Raw genomic sequence first — 22,993 nt, forward strand, 5'->3', positions numbered from 1 at the left:
GACCCGCTTTGAACTCAACCGTATGAGCGTTTAAAGAACCTCTCCTTATTTATTTAATTATTTTTTTTAAACGACCTCTCCTTATCTCCAGAATTTTTTAAGAAATTTCTGAATTTTCATTTTCAAGATTTTGCTCCCGATTTTTATTTTTATTTTTCCTCCAGGGTTTGGTAATTATATATATATACACACACACACATACATAAAAAGATATTTCTACTGCCCCTAATCGTATCTCTCTTCCCTTCTTCAAGAAAGAAAAAAATATATATTAATCATTTCCAGCGACCTTATCTGCATCTCTCTTCATGTTCTCCTCTTGAAGGGACTTTTTGAGAGATTTTCTTGAAGAGTTTTAGAGAGAGAGAGAGAGAGACATGGAGGCTGTTCTTCAAACCAAAGGGCTTCTCTCCTTTCCCCACAACCCAAAACCCAGGGTTTTGGCCCCATCACAGGGCCTGAAACAGAGGATTCTCTCTCCAAAGCTCAAACCCCTCCCCGGACTTTCTCTCTCCTCAAATGGGTTCCGGAAATTCCAAACCTTCGCGCCGAAACCGAAAGCCCACGGCTTTGGCTCCACAGACCGGAACTTGTTCGTCTGCAAGGCCGAAGCCGCCGCCGCCGCCGATGGGCAGCCGGTTTTCTCGGAAGCCGAGCCGCCGAAGATTCTGGGTATCGAAGTCACGACTTTTAAGAAGATTCTCCCACTTGGGTTGATGTTCTTTTGTATTCTCTTCAACTACACAATCCTACGAGACACGAAGGACGTCCTTGTCGTGACGGCCAAAGGGAGCAGTGCGGAGATTATTCCGTTTCTCAAAACTTGGGTGAACTTGCCGATGGCTATTGGGTTCATGTTGTTGTACACCAAGTTGGCGAATGTTTTGTCCAAGAAGGCGCTTTTCTATTCCGTGATTGTGCCATTTATAGCCTTCTTTGGGGCTTTTGGGTTTGTTTTGTACCCTCTCAGCAATTATATTCACCCCGAGGCCTTTGCTGATAAGCTGCTCAACATCCTCGGACCCAGGTTTCTTGGGCCTCTTGCGATTATGAGAATTTGGAGTTTCTGTTTGTTCTATGTCATGGCTGAGCTCTGGGGAAGCGTTGTCATTTCGGTGCTCTTCTGGGGTTTTGCCAATCAGGTAGTTTGAAGTTTCTGTTTTTTTTTTTTTTTTTTTTTTTGATTTTGGCTTTTAATTTTGTTTTTAATCAGACGTTTTTTTTTTTTTTTTTTTTGCCATTTATTGTCTACTTTGTGATTAACGAATTTTGTCAATTTGTCCAAGAGATTTCTTTTTTTTTTCCTTCTTTTTTCTTTGGTTTTGTTTATTCTGTTTTCCTTCCCCTATATCGTTTTTTATTTATGGGATTGGGATGTTTTCTTACTATTCAGATTGAATTTGACTTTAAACTATATGTTTTAGCAATGTAATTAGCTCTGATATTGTTATCTAAATGTAAGAGTACTCTTAGAATATTAACCCTGTTTAATCTTGTTGAAAGAATTAGCTTACTTTATAAATTATGAATGTTGTCCATTTTGTATCTGTTTATGTTCCTCGGGCAAACATACTCTCATCAAGTTTCATTAGCCTATCTATTTTATTGTCTATGTTTCCTTGGCCAATTTATGGTGTGCATCTGATTGTTTGCAGTTGAGTATTTAGTTACAAGTATTTAGTTACAAATGTTGCATGCTCCAATTGCAGATAACAACTGTTGAGGAAGCAAAAAGATTCTATCCACTCTTTGGACTTGGGGCAAACGTTGCTCTTATCTTCTCCGGTCGGACGGTGAAGTATTTCTCTAACATGCGGAAAGCATTGGGTCCTGGAGTTGATGGTTGGGCCATTTCTCTTAAGGCAATGATGGGCATTGTGGTGTTGATGGGGCTCGCAATCTGTCTTTGTTATTGGTGGGTCAACTTGTATGTTCCTCTCCCAACCCGCAGTAAGAAGAAGAAGGTAAGATTCTGTCTAGATGATTGAATATGGATCCATGTCAATCACCTTAATAAATTTGTTAATTAAGTCTTAAATATTAATCTGGAGCTGTGCTGTTTGTGGTATTCTTTTTTTTATCCTATTTACCTCAATTAATCAATAGAAATGTCATTTCCCATGAAGGGTTAAATGGTTGTTACTATTATTTGTTGTCAAAGACTTCGTGTAAAACAGATTGTTGTAAAAATTGCTAGTAGTGTATTTGCAGTATACATTTTCCTTACCGTTAAATGCCTTTTGCAGGAGAAGCCAAAGATGGGGACAATGGAGAGCTTGAAATTTTTGGTGTCTTCAAGATACATTAGAGATCTTGCCACTTTGGTTGTTGCATATGGTATTAGTATTAACCTTGTTGAAGTTACATGGAAATCAAAGCTCAAAGCTCAGGTAAATTGAAGCTCAAATGTTTTTGACTTGACTGATTTTGGGTGTCAATTGGTTTACTAGTTATTGAAACTTCTCTTTTCCTTGCCCCATGATATTTGTAGTTTCCAAGCCCGAACGAGTACTCCTCCTTCATGGGTGACTTCTCAACTGCGACTGGAATAGCAACTTTCACGATGATGTTGCTAAGTCAGTTTATCTTTGATAAATATGGATGGGGAGTTGCCGCAAAGATCACACCTACAGTCTTGCTCTTGACGGGAGTTGGTTTCTTTTCTCTGATATTATTTGGGGGTCCCTTCGCACCTACTCTTGCCAAGTTTGGGATGACTCCTCTTCTTGCAGCCGTATACGTGGGTGCAATGCAGAACATCTTTAGCAAGAGTGCCAAGTACAGTTTATTTGACCCCTGCAAAGAAATGGCATACATTCCCCTAGACGAGGACACCAAGGTTTGGACATTTCTCTTGCTACTCGTGATTTGGATTTTAGACCGAGCTTGGTTTTAGGTGTTTAAAGTAAAATATTTATCTTAGTAACTCATACTGTTAATCCAGCAACAGTTTTGAGCATTGAGATTTGGGACTTTTATAATTTTCTTTTGAACTCACATGGAATCTTCTCCTTTTTAGGTTAAAGGGAAGGCAGCCATTGATGTCGTGTGCAACCCATTGGGGAAGTCCGGTGGTGCTTTGATTCAACAGTTTATGATCTTAACCTTCGGGTCACTCGCAAATTCGACTCCTTATCTTGGAGGAATACTCTTGGTCATCGTTCTTGCTTGGTTAGCGGCAGCGAGGTCTTTAGACACCCAGTTTACCGCTTTGCGCCAGGAGGAAGAGCTTGAAAAGGAGATGGAAAGAGCAGCCGTTAAGATCCCGGTTGTCTCTCAGGAAAGCGGTGGGAATGGTTCTCTTTCCAGCGGTCCAGCACTGAACCCCACAGCCGGTGACTCCGAGGCTTCAACTCCTCGCAACATTTAATAACGTTGAGTCTTCTGTTGAGTCACCATACAGGATCAATAAATGAGAGATGATAAGAAAACCAAATGTTAGGTGAATTACTGGTGGTAGGGTTTTGCTTTCTCTTTTTCTGTTTTACAAGTATGGTAGTGACTCGCCTTTGCGAGGCCAGTTCTTTTTCCATAGATAAGATGGCCACTGTTAGTTCTTTTCAGAATCAGAAAAAAAAAGAAAAAAAACAGAGAAAAAGTATTGTTCGCTTAGTTTAAGGTCACAAAAGTTTGTAGTATCGCATTTCATTTATATTGACTTTAATTAATTTTTTTATATGATAATTATTATGGCAAAAGAGGAAAGTAAACAACAGAAATACTACAGATTGCGTGAATTCCCACTTATTTTAGAAATTGGCAATTCTTTTTGGGCGTGCTTTTCTTGAAAAGTAATTATACGAAATGATCATTTTTAAACTTTGTGTTTGTAATATGTTTTGATTCAATTATATTACTCTGTCTATTTTATAGTTATTAATAGAATATCATTCTTAATAATACCCTTGTTCATTTTATAGTTATTAATATAATATAATTCTTAATGTATCTTTTTTATGTGGATAAGTTTGAACAACAATTTGCGGGCTTTATTGAACATCTCATATTCTGTAGGCCCATTAAGCTTAACAATGGACATTTGTGGTGGGCAGATCTCTTTATGCTTATGATCTGGACATTATGGGCCGTCATTATGGATCATTTTGCGGGTTAGAAATATGGGCTCTTGTTGGTCCAAAGCTACTTTACGTTGGCTCGAAGACAAAACAAAACAGAAATTCACGGGAGTTAGTTGTTGAACAAAACAAAAATCTGGCAGCGTCCGCCGTCCACTAGTTCCGGGCAAAATATATAATAATTAGTTTCTTCATTTTGTGCATTTCTGGATTGTTCTTTGTTTCTTTCTTTGTTCTCGAAGAAAAAACCTCATTCGTTAAACCCGCCTTACCCATAATTTTATAGCCAAATATCAATTTATTTTGATAAGGAAATCTACTTCATGACAGAGCTTTCCCCAAAATAGAAGGAAATCAAATAATCATTGATATCTTTGTGCAAAGCAAATATATGGTTAGCATAATATATTATTCCTTAAGAATGCACCATACGCCTATGCTCATGCAAAACATTTCTTACCGGATTCATTTGTTAATGAGAGAATACTAGGGAGTGAGTTTGTTTCAAGTCCTTTTCACTCTTGGGTGGTGCTATAATTAAATTTGTTTTTCAATGCCAGAGAATCTGGCATTGCATGTCATAGTAAGGAATATTTGCATTAATAAGAATTGTCCTCTCTCTCTCTCTCTCTCTCTCTCTCTCTTATCTTTCTCTCCTTTTCCATCTCTTTTGAAGCTCCATATGTCAAGAAGATGAAAGAAACCAAAATAACCATTGATTTTCTTAGCCACATGATGAATCTCTGTTTTTAGTTTCACCATCTCTTCAATACCATTTTAATGATCCCAAAAAATTATTTTCTTCTTCATTAAATTGTTAACCCAGTTGAAGCAAGTCCCACGTATAAAACTTCTTTCTAGTATAACAACTCCAATAGTACCATAAAAGAAAACTACCTTAAACCCAACCCTCACTCTTTCTATATATAGCATTCCTTTTTTCCAACTGCCAACACTCTAAAAACCATGATGAACAAGAACAACAGCATCAATAACAACCTAGCAGTAGTGCATGAAGATTCCGTCACTTTCCCGGGAAAACCACCAGTAGGGCCCCACCACTTCGCCTCCGAGTGCTGGTTTGACGACGCCTGCATCCTCGACATGGACTACTTCGTCAAGACCCTCTCCGGCATCAAAGCCAAGGGCGTACGCCCCGACCTCATCGGCTCCATAATCACCCACTATGCTTGCAAGTGGCTCCCTGATCTCTCCGGCGACTCCTCCGCCTTCACTACCTCCTCTGACAAGGCCTCCGCCGCCGCTGTGTTTGAAGAATCGTCCCCGGAGAGCGTCACCGCGTTGTGGATGCGGAAGCGGTTCTTTGTGGAGACCCTGGTCGGAGTCCTCCCGCCGGAGAAGGACTCTATCCCCTGCAACTTCCTCCTCCGGCTGCTCCGTACGGCCAACATGGTCGGCGTGGAGCCCACCTACCGGGCGGAGCTGGAGCGGCGAATCTCGTGGCAGCTCGACCAGGCGTCGCTGAAGGAGCTGATGATACCCTCGTTCAGCCACACGTGCGGGACTTTGCTTGACATGGAGCTTGTTATCCGGCTGGTGAAGAGGTTCGTGACCTTGGACGACGCCACCAAGAGCGGAGCCGCGCTCGTCAAGGTCGCCAAGCTCGTCGACTCTTATCTGTCGGAGGCGGCGGTGGACGCTAATCTTACCATGACGGAGTTTGTGGCGCTCGCCGGAGCTCTCCCTAGCTACGCCCGTGCCATGGACGATGGGCTGTACCGAGCCGTTGATACTTATCTTAAAGTAAGCACACTTAGTTAACAAAATTTACGTGTGTTATGGTTGATTGGGTTTGGTTACTGGTATACTAATTGGTTACTGTTAAGGATTAAGAATCGTATCTGTCTGGGGGATCTGTGGGTCAAGGAAAGGTCGTGTGTTGTCACTAGCCTGTGATTCTTCATCTGGAGAATTACTAGAGCACCGAAAGTGACTTGACATATTTGACCTTCATATCCACTGCAGCCTTTTTCATATTGTTTCCTAAATTTTGCTCTTTTATTGTCCCTCACCATCGCAGCCGGGTAAAAAATGGCGAGTGATTGTATTCTAGTCTGTACTGTGTTATTCAATTGGTTGCAATTTTTCCCCCATTCTTTTCTCGCTTGGTAACTTTTTGAGTTACTGAATATTCTGGCAGTTTCCTCACCTTACTTAAAATTTAAGTTACTGAATTTGTGGATGTCATACACAATTTTTTTATCCTTCCCTAAACTCAATTGGTCGTGTAAATAAATTTATAATTATATGCGTGTGTGTGTGTGTGTGTGTGTGTGTATAATCCTAGCATAGAAACAACTTTGGTCATTTAATACACAAGTAACTTATATCAATATAACACATAATTCATGCAAACATGCGTGATATATATGATGTCTCTATATTTAAATGCAGGCACATCCAAGCGCGTCCAAGCACGAGCGGAAGAGCCTTTGCAGGCTAATTGACAGCCGGAAACTATCCCCGGAGGCGTCCCTCCATGCTGCGCAGAACGAACGGCTTCCGGTGCGAGCCGTGATCCAAGTTCTCTTCTCAGAGCAGTCCAAGCTCTCTCGGAATATCAACGACTGGAGCGGCTCGTTCAGCGGGACGCGGAGCCCGAACCTGGGGCTGGAGCCGCGGTGCATGTCGAAGCGGGAAATGTCGGTGCAGCAGATGGAGATACGGCGGCTGAAGGAGGACGTGCTGAGGCTGCAGAGCCAGTGCAACAACATGCAGGTGCAGATGGAGCGGATGCAGGAGAAGAAGCAGGGAGGAGGCTACTTCTTCAAGTGGAGGAGGTTTGGGCTCCTGCCTTCCTTCAAGAGCGGTACGGCCGTGAGTGTGGTTGGGAATAAGATCGATGAGAGTCATGATGAAGGTGATAATGATCATGAACATCATCACGTGGTTGGGTTTGAGAGACAAGCGCCGATGATGAACATGAAAACCAAGCTGGTCAGAGGGAGGACCCCACCCAAATGGAGGAGATCCATGTCTTGATTGAATGTTCATGGTGATGACGTGGTTTCAAATTAACGACTGATCCGTGTTGTGCTAACTATGTCATATGTATGTATTATTATATTTGTTCGTTTGTTTTTGTAATAAGTCCTGCAATATCACATGTTTATTTAGTTATCTAATTCTGATGATGTCGAATGTTTGGATTTAGATTAAGGGAGAAAGAGGGAAATAGGCCAAGACTTGAAATGAATTAAAATTAATAGGCCAACAGTTTACATAAGTTAATAAATAGGCCAAATTACTATTTTTATCCATAACTTGACAAGTTATTGTCCATAAATCACGGTTTTTGTCCATAACTTGTCTGGCTATGAATCATAACTTGATAAGTTTGTCCATAACTTATCTGGTTATGAACAAACTTGACAAGTTATGGCCTATTAATTTTTATAACTAAAAGTTGACCTATATACTTTCTTAAGCTTTTTATATTGGCATATTTTCTACTATTTCTGTTAGATTAATTGATTACTCTTTTTTTCCCCTAATAAGCTTCTTACTTTTTTTTTTTTTTTTCATTTATGGAAATAAGTTTCTTAGTTGTAGCTTATAACATTAGTAAACAAACAACTAATTCTTGAAGTTAAGAAAAGCCAACTACCTAGCAGCTAAAGTGACAAACGGAATCAAATTAGTCAATCGTTTTGTTCTAGAAAAAGTAGAGATGTTAATTGGGCCGGGCTGCTCATCGAGCACGATGGCACAGCACGTAAAATTTTAGGCCAAACACGGTACGACACGAGATTTTTATGGGCTGTGCTTAGCATAACACGAGGTGGTGAGCTGTGTCGGGCTTGTAATTTTGTTCAACAAGCAGAAACGACAATTAAAGTGAAAAATGACACTAAATGAAAAGCAAGTGCAAAACGACATTTTTTTAGGGTAGCTGAAAACGACATCTAAGGACGAAATTGTTAAAAAGAAAAACGATAGTTACATGAAACATCTTATCTTATCGGGGCTTCAATTGGAAATTTTGTTCACCTCAGAAACACCTCATCTTCTACTCTAGTAACCTTGCTCTACCAAGAGAAAAATAGAAATCTCTATAAAAGCTTAACAGTTCATGATATTTAAAGTTACAGATGAGATATTTATTTGAAATGCTCGGTTTTCTTTTCTCAGGAAACAATTTTTTGTCATGTTGGATTTCACCGGCTGCTCACATAAATACATCATGGGTCGTATCACTTTAATTGCATATCAATTTATCAAAAATATGATGTGTTTGGGACTATTACTAAAATGAAGTTCTACCACTAGAGGAATTGTAAACGCATATATAGATTGAAGAAACGGAAACTGACTCTATTAAAACAACAAGCCGTTATTACAAACGAAATAATACCTAAATTTCACACTGCTATTTTCAACATTAACACAGGAAGGAAAAAATATTTTTTTTCTAGGAAAAGAAAAAAATGAGGACTGATCAGATGCATATGTATAGGTAATAAAGTAGAACTGAACTCTCATATTCTCACTGCTTTCTTGATGGTCTTAATGGATGACTTGAGGAAGCTATTCCCTCCTATGATATGCTGCTGCTCTTCATAACCCTCATCATCTCCACTAACCATGGGCTTCTTTCTTATGCACTCAACACCTTTCTTCATGCCCAAGATAATAGACGGGGAAGATGGAATGCGGCGAAAAGCCCTGGCGCTCTCACACCTTACAAGCTTTCTTTCCTTCCCAACACTCTGGCTTCTCCTTTCAACTCCTTCTGTGACATTATTCACTTCAGATTTTTCACTCTTTTCCTTCTGAATCTGTTTTGTTATCATGTCCTCTCTTCTGTCTTCAGAATCTGGAGATTTCCAATTCTTTCCCTCCTTTTGTGGGTACTTGAGATTTAGTTTGCTGATGATATCAGTTGTCATATTTTTCTCATTCTCACTTTTGTCAAGTTGAGGCTGCTCCTCCTGCAAGTCTTCTCCTTGAGCATTCTCTAACAGCATTTGGAGCCACCTCTCCACGTTCCCTTTGCCGCGCTCTTTCCTGCTTTCTTCATCTTCCTCGATTTCTGGTTCTCTCGGGATTGGAAGTTGAAAACTGTGTTTCCTCTCCTCGTCTACTTGAGATGTGCCATATCCATGCTGCTCATTTATGTTGTCATCCTCCAAGACAACTATGGCTTTACCGCACTCCCTGCGTTCGTCTATGGGAAAGTCCTTTTCGGTTTTGTTCACTTCTTTCGCTCTCACAAAACGCTTTTCATCTTCAGTCGGGGATAATCTAGCGTCAGATGCTTTATGTTCTTCCTCTAGAAAAACTCTCAGTTCCTTGTGCAGAGGAGTTCGCGGTCTGGTTCCAGGTAAATAAAGAACGGGCTTCTGCTTCTGGTCTCTCTCCTCAATCAAGGTGTCATCCATTCTTGATCTCTTCCTTGCTTGCTCCAACTCGGGCCTTATTTGTTTCTCAATCTCATCTTTTTGCTTATACTTCTTGTGCAGCTCCTTCTCTGAGGCATCGCAAATTGCCTTTTGAGCTTCAAGTCTTGCCATCAGTGCGTTTGCAGCAGCCTGGTTCAGTCTCACCTGCTCTTTATAAATCACACTCCTACAATAACGAAGAATATGAATAAAGATCAGTTATGGGAAACAAGTTTTGACATCTATAAATTATTTTTCTTTTTTATCAATCTTACTGGTGCATAGCATCTCTTATCATCTTCTCAAGCATGGTTCTGTATGACGACTGCGCCTCGGCTAGCTTCCTGCACTTCTCCGCCCGCCTCCTACGCTTTATCAGCTCCAATTCCAAGTCCTGAATGCTTAGCTTTTCCTCTTCATTCTTTCGCCTTGTATCGCTCACTTCATCGTCGAGTTTCTGTACTTCTGCCAGCATCTTTGCAGTTTCTTCTCTTTGTTTGAGGGAATCTCTGGCCATGACAAGAGCTTGATATGGGTTTTTGAGATTGTCTGGGTTCTCATTCTCTTTACTAGCCTTTGCGTTTCTTGCAGCTAAAACAACCAATTGTGTTAAAATAATCTTGGACAAAAACCAAAAAGCATGATAATTTTCTCATCGTTGTGCTTACCTATTGCAAGAGAACTTGACCTCAACCTATTATAATCCACAGATTGCAAAATTGATGAAGAGCCATAAGACTCCCTCCTAGATGTGACGATGGCAGCCGGAGCAAGACCCAGTTTCTCTTTAGATTCGACGAAATGCTGCGGAAAAGAATGAGAGTTCACAGCCTGTGAAGAATTCAGTTCCTCATTTTCACCTTCAGAGAACAAAAAAGAGAACGCCCTGTGCCTGCCAATGATTTGTTGAAGAACAGATTGTCACAAACTAATGTTTTCATTCAAATTGCATGCCTGCCAATATTAATCCACAAGAAAGCCAAAAATTTGAAAAAAAAAAAATTTGGACCACCTGAAATCGGAGTTGGCAGAAGCAAAGATTGACAAGAACTGGTTTACAGAGATGCCCAACTGAAAATCCCACCATGGAATGAGAAACTCTAGCTTGTTGTGCTTTTTCTTGCAGGCTTGCCACTGTAATATCCTCAGATTGCTTGGCACAGTTAAACCTCCTCCTGTATTTTCGGTTAAGTACCACAATTACATACTAAGTGTAAAGAGGAGAAAGAGACAGAGAGTCAAAGATCAGTTATGTACTTAAGCATGGAAACCAGTGATCTATGTCCCAAGCGAGAGGAGACGCCGAATCGGCATGATAGTATAGGACGTTTCCGTATGGATCCACTCGAATTACTGCGGGATCAAAGCCGGCATTCCGAAAAGAGTAAAAGTGCATTCAGAATTTTTGTCTCAAGAGTTTGTTCATTATTGAGGTCAAATTATGTAGACAAGTTTATAGTGCAATTTACCCAAGGTGATTAAGCTGCTTCCACAAGAGACTAAAAAATATCTTGGGCTTGGCAGTTCGTTTTACTTTTGGGTCAAGTATGGGGAAAATTTGATCTAATTCCCTTGCTCTCATGACCTGAAAATCATGTAATTCCTCAAAAATTCAGTTACGAAAGGAAACTAAAAAAAAGCAAAATTTATAGTTATACAATTTTCAAAGTTCAAATTCTAGGAAAAACCCAGTTACCAAATAATCACTCAAATTAATCGAAATCCCCCTGTGGAATAAACTCATCAAGCAAAGTCATAATTCTCCCACTTTAAAAAATCCAAACAGTAAGAGCATTACAAGCCTAAATTGCTTAAGCTAAGATGTTTTCTTTTTCAAATATTCCCCCAATCAAATTACAAAAAAAGAACCAGAACAAAGCGCAACTAAATTTTCTTCTCTCTTTTCACCATTGTCTTTTTTTTTTTTTCAGACAAACAAAAGGAAAGTCAATTGCATACCTCGTGGTCTGGAAGACAGTAAGGCATGAAAGTAAAAGGAGGACCATGGGCGCACGGACCAGCACTCCGATCACGGCAGAGCTTCGCATAAGCTCTCGGGTATCCGACGGTACCGTCTATCGCCATTTCCTCTACAGTGAAAGCGTACTCGTCAGCCATTGTTGTCGTCTATGCTGCTTCAGAGAATCCTTGAGTTGCTTGCAGGGGAGAGAACACAGGGGGAGGTTATACTAATGTTTTGCCGAGGAAGAATAGAAGTTAACGGTCACATTAATTTTTTATAATAGTTTTTATAAACGACTCCGAAACTTCAAATTCTTGGTGCCACGTAGGCAAGCGGTGCAACGGCTACATAATGGGTTGGTCCACAGGAATAAATACAATCAACAAATCTTGGTCACTAAAGTCTTGAGAGTGTGTGTGTGTGATGAGATTCTGTCACTTTTTTTATGACCAAAATAACCTTCACTCAATTTTAATTTTTTTTTAAGGTTTTTGCACAATCTTGTAATTATCTTTTCTAGGAAGCATCCAAGAAAATAGGAAGGGAACGTTCAAATTATTTTGGCCCTTTTATTTTTCTCCAAAAAAAAAAAAAAAGAAAAAAGCACGAAAGTCCAACATCAACATAACCATTCTAATTCCACACCCTTTAGCTATCAATTTGAGCCTTGAAAGCTTTGAATGTTAAAAGAGTGGTTAGCTGGTTTTGTCATGTAAAGTTTGTTCCAAAACAACGGTAGTTAAAAGTGCTTGTATTAATTGAGAACCAAATGTTTATAGGCTAGTAAAGTAAGAGACCAAGGTTATTTCTGTTTTGAGCATGTTTGTATTTTCCAGTATTCAAGCAAAATAAGCAATGATTTCCTTCATGATTATGGTTTGAACAAGAAACAAAGATATGTGAAACACAAAAGCTATCATAAAGTCCCTTTTCAGCATATCACCAAGTGCATTTCGTCCCTACCAAATAATCAATGATATGCGTCTGTTATGTTCAAACTCAGCCCAAAATTCAAACCAATAGCACTTCTCATCCATATTATTCACCTCGCTCTAAACTGCCTGACCAGGCCCGTCTAGTTTTATGCCCGAATTTGGGCTTGGATTTTGGACTCCTTTTGGAAGTTTTGGGCTCCCATTACCCATGGAACGTTGACAGAAAAAGATGGCGAACTCACTATTTATTTTATTTTTACGAAAATAATAGAAAATACGTCAATATGAAAAGTTTAAAAAAGTATATAGATTAATTTTTAATTATAAAAATTAATAGGTTATAACTTATTAAGTTATAGTTTATAATCAGATAAGTTATAGATAAACTTGTCAAGTTATGGTCCATAGCCAGACAAATATGGACAAAAACCGTCAATAACTTGTCAAGTTATGGTTCATAACCAGATAAGTTCTGGACAAAAATAATAATTTGACCTATTTATTAACTTATGTAAACTATTGACCGATTAATTTTAATCCATCTCAAGTCTTGGCTTATTTTCTTATTTCTTCCTTATTTTTACTCTTTATTTCTAATTAATACTATTTTAACTAATATATTTCTTTAATTAAAGTGTAAATATAAAAAAAAATAAAAAATTAAGACTCATATATTTTAAGAGTTATTTATCTCTTTATTTTTTTCCCCGAAAAAGATAAAGATGAAGGGAGAATGTAGAAAATAGCATGAAAAATTTTCTAACGTCTTATTGATAAATGTATACTTTTTTTTCCCCCCGAAAAAGATAAAGATGAAGGGAGAAGGTAGAAAATAGCATGAAAAATTTTCTAACGTCTTATTGATAAATGTATACTATAAAGCAAACCAGGAGCATCGCTTTGGCATCACCCAACTATCTTTTTAACCACCTCAAGGTCCTCATCTCACTTGGTAATTACTGAAAATAGACACATAATTGACTTGGTACCAACTTGGTGTTGCCTTATTTTAATTCATCAATATCAAATCATCCAATATTATATATCATTGAGGTTTGTGCATTTGCATGATATATTTGCATTGTGGTCCATTATGAGAATGGAATCTATTACTATGCTACCTAATCTTAAGCTACTGTACATCCTTTAAAAGGATGAATAAGGACTGTAATATTAACCTAATAACATTAACATTAACTTGCGTTTTCTTCATTTAAAACAAGAAATGACATGCTTGATTTATTTTAAATGCCATTTAGTTCATTTGTTCCCGTGCAGTAGAAATGGTTATTATATGAGCAAACGAAACTATTACCCGCAAATACTATCACTTCGAACAAATTGAAGAATTCAGTTGGAAAATAGATAGTAAAATAAAACAAACAGCAACAAAATTCATCCAACCAGATATTATAATTATGAGATTGATTGGGCGTATATTTTATAAACAGCTAAGAAAGGATGCCGATTTCTGAAACAGATTGCAAAATGCGTACCCTCAATTGTTTATTCAACGAAATTATGAAAGAGAACTTTTTTTTTTTCCATTTCTTTTTTCCTGACATCAAAGAAAGATGAAAGATATCAAAGGTCGATTATAAAATGAAAATGATATAATTGATTGGAGAATTCCGGTTTAGGCCTTTAGAGTATGAAAAAAAATCATACCCTGTCATTGTGACCGATCATTAGATTGAATTTTACAGTTTTTAACAGTAAGATTAGATAAGAATAAAAAAAAAATTATGTGGATAAAATTACTAAATTGCTGGTCTCACTAAATTAAGTTTCACGTACTAATTTAGTATGACCGATACTAAATAAATAGTGAGATTTTAACTCTATCAGAATGAATAAAAATACTCAATAAAAAATAACAATAGCTAAAAACTGTTCCACGTATGGGATATTTATATCCTACCAAATATAACAATGAAAACAATTATCATAATTTTTGGTAAGTAAAACAATTGTCATAATTGTTGATTTATTTAATCGATATTCTCAAAAGCGAAGTATTCACGTCACAGATAAAGACAACTTGGCCAGTCATGGTTTTCCTTAAGCCTCTGTTGGCTCAATCTGCTCCATTGAATTTTAGCTTTTGCATAATATACTCGTACACTTCAAAAAATAAAAATAAAAAATGACCCAAAAAAAAGGTATGCAACGCATTACACAACGTTAAGTTGGCCAATGAAGATTTTCTCAGATACCTTTTAGAACTTAAAAAGTATGCATGCTCAGATTGCCACTGCACTGGACATCAATTTCAACAAACAAATGCACCCTCAAGAATGCTATTTATAACTTCCTCAATTAGTGGGGGTTTATTGATTTTAAATTAGTGTTTAATTTAAATAATTTTAAATTATAATTTAAAATTTAACGTGATAAAAATCAAAATAACTTATAATTTTAAAATCATCACTTCTTAATTTAAAGTGATTTAAACTTTTAATTCTAAATCATAATTTTAAAATTATAATTTAAATTTAAAATTATAAATCATCATTCTAATTTCATAATTAGAATCATCCGAATTAAATCCTCTCATCTCCAAACTCCAAAGTCTCTATGCTTCTCTTGAATTTGGAAAGTGATCTCCAAATCCTCAAAACTCAACAATCAAACACCACCCACTATGGAAGAGGCCTCATCCTCATCTTCCACCACCACTCCACTCCTCCACCGTCGGCAGTGGAGCCACCGCATCCCCACCACAATCCGCCTCAAGACCAACCTCTGCTCCGAGCTCTCCGGCGCCGTGGGAGACCTCGGCACCTACATCCCCATCGTCCTAGCCTTAGCCTTGGTTTCCCACCTCGACCTCAGCACCACTCTCATCTTCACCGCCCTCTACAACGCCGCCACCGGCCTCCTCTTCGGCGTCCCCATGCCCGTCCAGCCCATGAAGTCCATCGCCGCCGTCGCCATCGCCGAAGGCTCCACCCACCTCACCATCCCTCAAATCGCCGCCGCCGGACTCTCCACCGCCGCCGTCCTCCTCCTCCTCGGCGCCACTGGCCTCATGTCCTTCCTCTACCGCTTCATCCCCCTCCCCGTCGTCCGCGGCGTCCAGCTCTCCCAAGGCCTCTCCTTCGCCTTCTCCGCCATCAAATACATCCGCTACAACCAAGACCTCGCCACCTCCAAGTCCGGCTCCCCTCGCTCCTTCCTCGGCCTCGACGGCCTCCTCCTCGCCCTCTCCTCCCTCCTATTCCTCATTCTCACCACCGGCTCCGGCGACAAACAACACGAACACCCATCTATTGATCACTCTCATCGACGAGTTCGCAACAGACTCCGGTTTTTGTCCTCGATTCCTTCTGCTCTGATCGTCTTCTTGTTCGGCTTGGTAATCTGTTTCCTTCGCGATCCTTCGATCTTCAACGACCTCAAGTTCGGCCCGTCGAAAATCCGATTACTAACGATCACATGGGAAGATTGGAAAACCGGATTCGTCCGAGCGGCGATCCCGCAGATCCCGCTCTCAATTCTCAATTCCGTCATCGCCGTCTGCAAGCTCTCCGGCGATCTCTTCCCCGACCGGGAAGCCTCAGCGATGAAAGTTTCGATCAGCGTCGGAGTGATGAACTTCGTCGGGTGCTGGTTCGGGGCGATGCCGGTGTGCCACGGCGCCGGCGGGCTGGCCGGGCAGTACAGATTCGGTGGCCGGAGCGGGGCCTCGGTGGTGTTTCTGGCGATCGGGAAGCTGGTTCTGGCGCTGGTGTTTGGGAATTCGTTTGTGAGCATACTGAATCAGCTTCCGATTGGGATTGTTGGGGTGCTATTGCTTTTTGCTGGGATAGAGTTGGCTATGGCTTCCAGGGATATGAATTCGACGGAAGAGTCATTTGTGATGCTGGTTTGTGCTGCGGTTTCGCTTACTGGGTCTAGTGCTGCTCTGGGATTTGGGTGTGGGATTGTGCTCTTTTTGTTACTCAAATTGAGGCAATTGGAATGTTCTGGTTTTGGGTTCTTCAGGTTAAGGAAGCCTAAATCGTCTGAAGATGATGAGGAGAATAAGTTGGTTCCATGATGATTGTTTGTTATTATAAGTGTGGAAGACGACTTGAAGACTATTTCAAGTCTGATAATTGGTGCAATGTAATGAGTGTGGGAGTTGTTTCTTGTGATGCTCGTCAGATTATTGTCCTCAAATGTATTTATTATTATTGTTGTCATTGTTGTTATTATTAGACAGTCAAGCTGTAAATGTCTTCAGGTTTATCCCAAGTATAGGCGAATTCAGGGCAAGGAAGGTCTTTGCTTTTGATCCTAAGCTTGTTTTGAGAAGTTCCTTTCCAAGATTTTTGGCCCAGAACTAGGACGGTTATTTTAGAAGAGCTTTTGAACGTGTTAAGTATAAAAAAGAGTTTTTTTTTAGAAGAATTTTTAGTAAAAAGTAAAAAACTTTTATTGTTACGAAAAGTAACGTAATAAAAGTTATTGATGAAATTTTTAATTTGTTGTTTACAAATATAAAGTTAAAAAAGTAAATAAAAAAAGTTTTCATAAACTCTTTTTTTTATAAGTACTTAAGCAATGACTTATTCTAAAAGAGCTGATAAAAATTAAAAGTATTTTTATGTTGTTCATCTAAACAACCTCAAAAGAATCTTTTAGACTAAACAAACGAAAAACATCTTTTTTTAAGCCATTCTAAACAAGCCCTATGTTTAGATTCCTTAATGATGTTTATATATGGTATGACAACTTCATGATCGAAGTAAGTTGTAAAAAAATCATAAATCAATTTAACGTATAAAATTATTAACTAAACTAACCAAAACTCATAGAGCAGTCAAGAAAAATTCAAAATTGTTTTTCACAAAAAAAAAAAAAAAACAATTAATCATAGAACAATATTAAAAGAACTTTTTTGGTGTATAAAGCGTTAAAATGAATGTAGAAAATTAGCGGAACATATCCAATTTCAGAGATATGCCGATATACGGTTTGTCAACATCGCCAAATATAATCCTATAAAAAAAATCGTACATATAAGATATTCCCGTTAAATAGTACAAAATTTTTGTTGCAACGACCTATCGTTTTAAACTAAAACGACGAATTACTGCAATAACGACATGTAATTTGTAAAGGAGCCACTTCGGCCGGGAAAGCTGCCCCTAGGGTCAACATGGCTCTCCGCCACTGGTTACTGGATTAAACGACAACAAATCTTCACCATAAAGTACAAAGAACGATGGACTTCCCGCTTCCGTTTAAATTAGGCGCACATATTACTATTAGGATGTTTTGAAATTTTATTAGCATGTCGTTTTTCTTGGTAAACCATAAGAAATTTTGTGAATTAAGACCACACAACGTTTATTTGAATAAACGACAGTAAATCTTAAGGCAGCAAATTAATACCAAAACGACATTTCGCTAACTGGAAGAACGACACTTTTTTATATAGAGTGAACGATAGAAGTGACAATACGATTGACACGTCGATAACGTGATGGCATCATTATAAATAAGATCTGACATGTCTTTCCAATTTAAAGAACAGAAACTTTTCTTTCCTTGAAAAGAAGAGAAATTTGGAGCTAAAACGGTTTAGCTCAAACGACAGTAAACTTAGAAATCAGACAATATGTCGTTTCTCATTTCAAGAATGACATGTCGTTTCTAAATGAAAAAACAAACAACCATGCAGAAGCAACGACGTGGCGTTTACTCCCTTTACTCGTAAGAACAACTTGCTAATTTTTATATTATAAAAGAAATACACATCCTTCATCCGACTTTTGTTTTTTTGAAGATAATATTCTACACCAACCCTCATGCGGTTTCTTTTTTTGCGGTTGAAAAGACTTCATCCAAAGTCATCCTTTCGTTTACGTACGACGGTTAATTGAGATGAACGAAAAAGAGAAGACGACACTTTTCAAGGTCTTGACGTGAAGAACGATTGAGAGGGTGTTTGATACACAATAATCTTAAGAACATGTATGAAAATTAATCAAATTTTCATATTAAATAACAGCATTTCAATTTTTTAATTCCCGAGAAAGTTAATCATATGGAATTCACTTTACTCAATTTAGGGTAATTTGAACCCCAATCAATTAATGGTGCGTTTGGTTAGGAGGAAAGAAAATGAATGGAATGGAAAAAAATGAAAGTATGATGTTTAGCTTGTTTTAGAATCAAGAATAGTCATTCTGATGGAATGACTTTTCTACCAAAATGGTTGAATCATCATTCCTTCCATTTGTGGGAGGAATGGCCATTCTCAGGTGTTTTTAGTTTTTTTTTTCATAATTATCCTTTTTTTCTTCCTTTCTTTTTTAGAACGCCACTTAACCGGCCATCATCCCATCCCTCCTCTGCTGCCATAGTCTATCTCCTCCGACCTTCGCTAGTAGATTTGCCGTCGTCGCTCCCCCGGCAACTCTCGCCAGATCGTCGCTTTCTCTCGGCATCTTTGCCCAAACTATCCTCCTTGCCTAGACCCACCATCCAACAAAAATCTCAAGATCTAGATATAGAGGATTGATATGAAAAAACATTGTGTAGATCTAAAGATGAGGACAAGTCTCTCTAGCATCACTAAACATGTCCTTCTACCTCCTCTCCAGAAAGCTACTGAACGTCGCTCGACAGCTTTTCGATGACGGCGAGCATTGGTCGCTGCAACGCCGAAGGGTGATGACGATTCTGGTGGGAGTGGAGCTGTCGCGTGATACCGATGGTGGTGTAGATTTATGGGTGCTCCTGCTACATATTGTCGTCCATGATGGTTTTTTTTAATATTTTCTTTTAATGGTGTTTCACTGGCGTTTGTGCATAAACAACATGAGGTTTTTATTTTCCTTTTTAAATCTTTTTAAGAAAAAAAGAAGACTCGACAAATGATTATTTTATATTACTTTTTAAAGGATAAATTGGTCAAAATAAAAATAATGATGATCCATTCCATAATATTTGTTAAATTTTAACCAAACAAATAAATTAATTTTCCTTTTCATTTTATTCCATCACTATTACCATTCATATTCCTATTAGTCAAAATAAAAATAATGATGATCCATTCCATAATGTTTGTTAAATTTTAACCAAACAAATAAATCAATTTTCCTTTTCATTTTATTCCATCACTATTACCATTCATATTCCTATTACTATTCCGTCACTACAACCGCACCCTACATGTTATTCACATTCTTGAGAATCTTAGTAATCACGTCAAAATTAAGCCCATGAACAACATGGCAACGCATTGTCGCCGGAAGCTCACCAACCCAAGACCCCACCATGACTCTTGACCATCCTCGATGCAGCCCCACCACCCCAACAGAGGTTTCCATCCCAGTCCACCTCCTCGCCTGCCATGGCCGTCCATCAGCCTATCCAGTCATCACTGGTCGTCTCACGATTGAAGACCTTTTGTACCACTGCTCAAGTCGCAGCGGTTCCCACCACTCAATCAACGGCCATCCCCTCATAACCTTTCCAGAAGTCTGAGCAATACAGACCATCCTCACCCCTTGTAGCACCGTCATTTTTCGCCTTTGAGGCCACCGCCTAGCCCGTGAGCGTTGTGCTATCTCTGTCCTGTGAATATGGTTTGAGATGAAAGTTTTAAACGAGAAAGAGAGAGAATGTCCACATCTGGATTGAGATTGAAATGAGAGAGAGAGAGAGAGGACCGCGCGAGAGGAAAGGATTAAAGCGTGAACTTTAAAAAAAAAAAAATGTTTGCTCTATCTGTTTTATTCTTATTTAAATTTTTGTTTTTTAAAATTATCTCAAATTGAAATAAAATGAATCCCATGGGATTGACTTTCTCAGAAATTTACCGCGTATCAAACTCCCCTTTACTTTACAAGTTTTGCTTCATTGATCCCAAGGCGTTAGCTTACGTCTGAACTCTAAAGAGGTCAAATGCAGACTATCAACAATTCCCAAACTCTTGTCGTAGTTGGTAGATATGACACCTAGTTATTAGTTAATGTTGTCTAATATTCATTTGGTAGATGAAGTTGTTGTAATTTTTTGTAAACTTTTCATATTAACCATAAGAGGTAAAAACCGTCCTCACTCCATTCCTTCCCATAATCTCAAGAGTCGTTGAGAGTAATTGTCGTAAGTTGTTTAATAGTTTGCACAACCAATGGTGAAAAATTTTAGAGTTGACTTCTAACTTGATACTTTTTGACCTTTTAGAAAGTTTGAAGAGCCAATGTTTTGCCACGGGAAAGCACAACCAAACTCTGTGAGGAAATATTGATTATGATTTGTGACCAATAATATTGCTCAAAAGTCTTTTAAGTTGGAGTTTTGATTTTTATTTTGATATGCGCTGTTGCAAATTTCCAAACGTCAATTCCTGTTAGTTGGATCTCCTTCTTTGTTGTCCTTCTCTCACTCTTTAACTGGTGGGAGCTGGGGGTTATCTTGCAGAAGACATTCTGACACTCAAGTCAGGCAAGTATCCTAAAGAGGGCTAGAATGAATCAAAGAACTAAGACAAAAAAAGAAGAGAATTCAATAGAACAATGTCTCTTCTGATTCTCTAGGGATCGGACCCTTTCATCGTTCATATTGCTTTCTATTTATATGACGCATGTCATGATCAGATGAATATTCCTGATTCACTCTGATCATGACACGTGTTAGCCGATTGCCAACACTAGACTCAAATTACCCAAATCTCAGAAATCAATCAACAAGAACACAAATGATTTGTTTCACTGAGGTTCGAACGAAAACTTGTCTTAAATCCCCATTGAGCTATCCCACAGAAAGCTCTATTCCACAATTAGAGAAGAGATTACACCCTCACAGTTCACCAATCACAAAGAAAACTCACACCCAATTACAAAGATTGATTCCTAGAGAAAAGACCTAAGTGTTTCCCTCAAGAAAATACCCAATGGGAGATAAAGAACCTATTTCTACCCAAATTTTCTTGGAACCCAAACACTCTTACACTTTCTCTCTCTATACACCGGTGAAGCTTCTCTCTCTCTCCAAGTCTGTGAAAAACTGAATGAACTCCACCGAAGATACAAGTCTTTTTATCTAACCACAATACATCATATGAGTATCTTTATTAACTTAGATCTAGCGGCAAACTAAAGCTCCACGTGTAGAGTAAAGATCTATTCTTCAAAACAGTTGTACTGCATATGCATCCTCAGTAAAGTGACTTGTCGTTTGGTGAAATCCTTCTCCAAAAAATTATTGTTGTTAGGTGGAATTACACTTACAAAACTCGACCTTAATTTCACAGAACGGAAATCTGAATAATTTACTCCTTGTGGGTCATTGCTCATCCCTCTCCTGATCATGTCTTGCCAATGCTGAGAAGTTTTAGACACTTCTGAAGCTTCCCAACAGTGACAACTTTTGTTGCCATGTCGGAGGGATTTTCTTTTGTATCAACCTTTTCCAGCTTGATTGTGTTTTTCTCCTCCTTTTCTCTTATAAAGTGGTGTCGTACATCTATGTGCTTCGTCTTCTCATGATAGACAGGATTCTTGCACAAGTGAATGGCAGATTGGCTGTCAAAGTGTATTGTTGCAACTCCTTTAAGAATTCTTAACTCCTTTAGTAGTCCCTGCAACCAAATGGCTTCCTTGAAACCTTCTACTCCAACTATTTACTCTGCCTCGGTGCTTAATAAGGCTACTGCTGGTTGTAGTTGTGCCTTCTAGCTTATACAATTTCCACCTAGAGTTGCCATGTATGCTGAAGTAGATCTTCCCTGTCACTTGCAAAATTAGAATCTACAAATACATCTAGATGCAAAAGATCAGTTTCATATTTGTATATAAGCCCATAGTTTAAAGTGCCCTTGATATACCTCAATAACCATTTCATGGCTAACCAATGTTCATGACCTGGATTTGACATATATCTACTTAATACACTTACTGCATGGGCCAAATTCAGTTTTGAACATATCATTGCATACATCAAGGATCCCATTGCGCTTGAATATGAGATTTTGGCCATTTTTATCTTTTCTTCCTCTGTAGATGGGGACTGTTCTACAAATAGCTTAAAATGAGCTGCCAAAGGAACTTGAACTGGTTTGGCCTGATCCATTAAGAACTTTTGAACCACTTTCCTAAGACAGTCTCCTTGAGATAAACTTAACTTCTTTTGCTTCCTGTTTCTATTAATGTCTATTCCTAAAATTCTTTTTGCTTCTCCAAGGTCCTTCATTCAAACTCGGAGCCAAGCATTCTCTTAACCTCTCTAATCTTATATGGATAACTGCTAGTGATCAGCATATCATCTACATATAGTAGAAGATATACTTATTTCTCAATCCCTAGATCTTTAAAGTATAAACAGGAATCATATTCACTTCTTTTAAAACCTCTCTTGGTCACATAATTATCAAAACGTTTGTACCATTGCCTAGGGGACTTCTTGAGTCCATATAGAGACTTCTTTGGTAAACACACTTTGTCACTTTTCCCTTTCTCTTAATATCCTGGAGGTTGGTGCATGTAGATTGTTTCCTCGAGGTTTCCATGCAAGAAGGCAGTTTTAACATCCATTTGCTCCAACTCCCAATCTTTGTAAGCTACTAAGGCAAGAATTGTCCTGATTGTTTTGTACTTAACAACTGGAGAGAAAATTTCA

General features: G+C 38.6%; 4 protein-coding genes across 4 annotated transcripts; 3 read left to right on the forward strand and 1 right to left on the reverse strand.

Annotated features, from left to right (window-relative positions):
• The first annotated feature begins 214 nt into the window (after window positions 1-214).
• Window positions 215-3,747, forward strand: LOC21386720 (plastidic ATP/ADP-transporter). Its single transcript, XM_010101352.2, has 5 exons — window positions 215-1,142; window positions 1,710-1,964; window positions 2,247-2,390; window positions 2,492-2,839; window positions 3,020-3,747. The coding sequence occupies exons 1-5, from the start codon at window positions 378-380 to the stop codon at window positions 3,368-3,370; spliced, it is 1,863 nt and encodes a 620-aa protein (XP_010099654.1). The 5' UTR covers window positions 215-377; the 3' UTR covers window positions 3,371-3,747.
• Window positions 3,748-4,002: 255 nt separating this feature from the next.
• On the forward strand, window positions 4,003-7,222 carry LOC21386721 (root phototropism protein 3). Its single transcript, XM_010101353.2, has 2 exons — window positions 4,003-5,840; window positions 6,492-7,222. The coding sequence occupies exons 1-2, from the start codon at window positions 5,043-5,045 to the stop codon at window positions 7,077-7,079; spliced, it is 1,386 nt and encodes a 461-aa protein (XP_010099655.1). The 5' UTR covers window positions 4,003-5,042; the 3' UTR covers window positions 7,080-7,222.
• Window positions 7,223-8,405: 1,183 nt separating this feature from the next.
• On the reverse strand, window positions 8,406-11,672 carry LOC21386722. Its single transcript, XM_024167708.1, has 7 exons — window positions 11,438-11,672; window positions 10,949-11,063; window positions 10,736-10,855; window positions 10,491-10,653; window positions 10,147-10,370; window positions 9,754-10,069; window positions 8,406-9,665 (listed from the first exon to the last, which is right to left on the reverse strand). Exons 1-7 carry the CDS (start codon window positions 11,594-11,596, stop codon window positions 8,576-8,578), a joined length of 2,187 nt encoding a protein of 728 aa, XP_024023476.1. The 5' UTR covers window positions 11,597-11,672; the 3' UTR covers window positions 8,406-8,575.
• Window positions 11,673-14,919: 3,247 nt separating this feature from the next.
• LOC21386723 (molybdate transporter 2) lies at window positions 14,920-16,653 on the forward strand. Its single transcript, XM_010101355.2, has one exon. The coding sequence runs from the start codon at window positions 15,021-15,023 to the stop codon at window positions 16,416-16,418; it is 1,398 nt and encodes a 465-aa protein (XP_010099657.1). The 5' UTR covers window positions 14,920-15,020; the 3' UTR covers window positions 16,419-16,653.
• Window positions 16,654-22,993: the final 6,340 nt, after the last annotated feature.

The sequence above is a fragment of the Morus notabilis genome, unplaced genomic scaffold, assembly GCF_000414095.1.
Source record: "Morus notabilis unplaced genomic scaffold, ASM41409v2 Scaffold2461, whole genome shotgun sequence".
In the NCBI taxonomy this organism is placed as follows: Eukaryota; Viridiplantae; Streptophyta; class Magnoliopsida; order Rosales; family Moraceae; genus Morus; species Morus notabilis.

Excerpts from the sequence above, each read along its gene's own strand:
- LOC21386721 (XM_010101353.2), top strand. The coding sequence starts at position 5,043 with ATGATGAACAAGAACAACAGCATCAATAACAACCTAGCAGTAGTGCAT. Across the intron at positions 5,841-6,491 it reads CCGTTGATACTTATCTTAAA|GCACATCCAAGCGCGTCCAA; the intron begins GTAAGCACACTT and ends ATTTAAATGCAG.
- LOC21386722 (XM_024167708.1), bottom strand. The coding sequence starts at position 11,596 with ATGGCTGACGAGTACGCTTTCACTGTAGAGGAAATGGCGATAGACGGT. Across the intron at positions 10,371-10,490 it reads TCTGCCAACTCCGATTTCAG|GCACAGGGCGTTCTCTTTTT; the intron begins GTGGTCCAAATT and ends AATCATTGGCAG. Across the intron at positions 9,666-9,753 it reads ATAAGAGATGCTATGCACCA|GAGTGTGATTTATAAAGAGC; the intron begins GTAAGATTGATA and ends TCGTTATTGTAG.
- LOC21386723 (XM_010101355.2), top strand. The coding sequence starts at position 15,021 with ATGGAAGAGGCCTCATCCTCATCTTCCACCACCACTCCACTCCTCCAC.
- LOC21386720 (XM_010101352.2), top strand. The coding sequence starts at position 378 with ATGGAGGCTGTTCTTCAAACCAAAGGGCTTCTCTCCTTTCCCCACAAC. Across the intron at positions 1,143-1,709 it reads TCTGGGGTTTTGCCAATCAG|ATAACAACTGTTGAGGAAGC; the intron begins GTAGTTTGAAGT and ends CTCCAATTGCAG. Across the intron at positions 2,840-3,019 it reads CCCTAGACGAGGACACCAAG|GTTAAAGGGAAGGCAGCCAT; the intron begins GTTTGGACATTT and ends TCTCCTTTTTAG.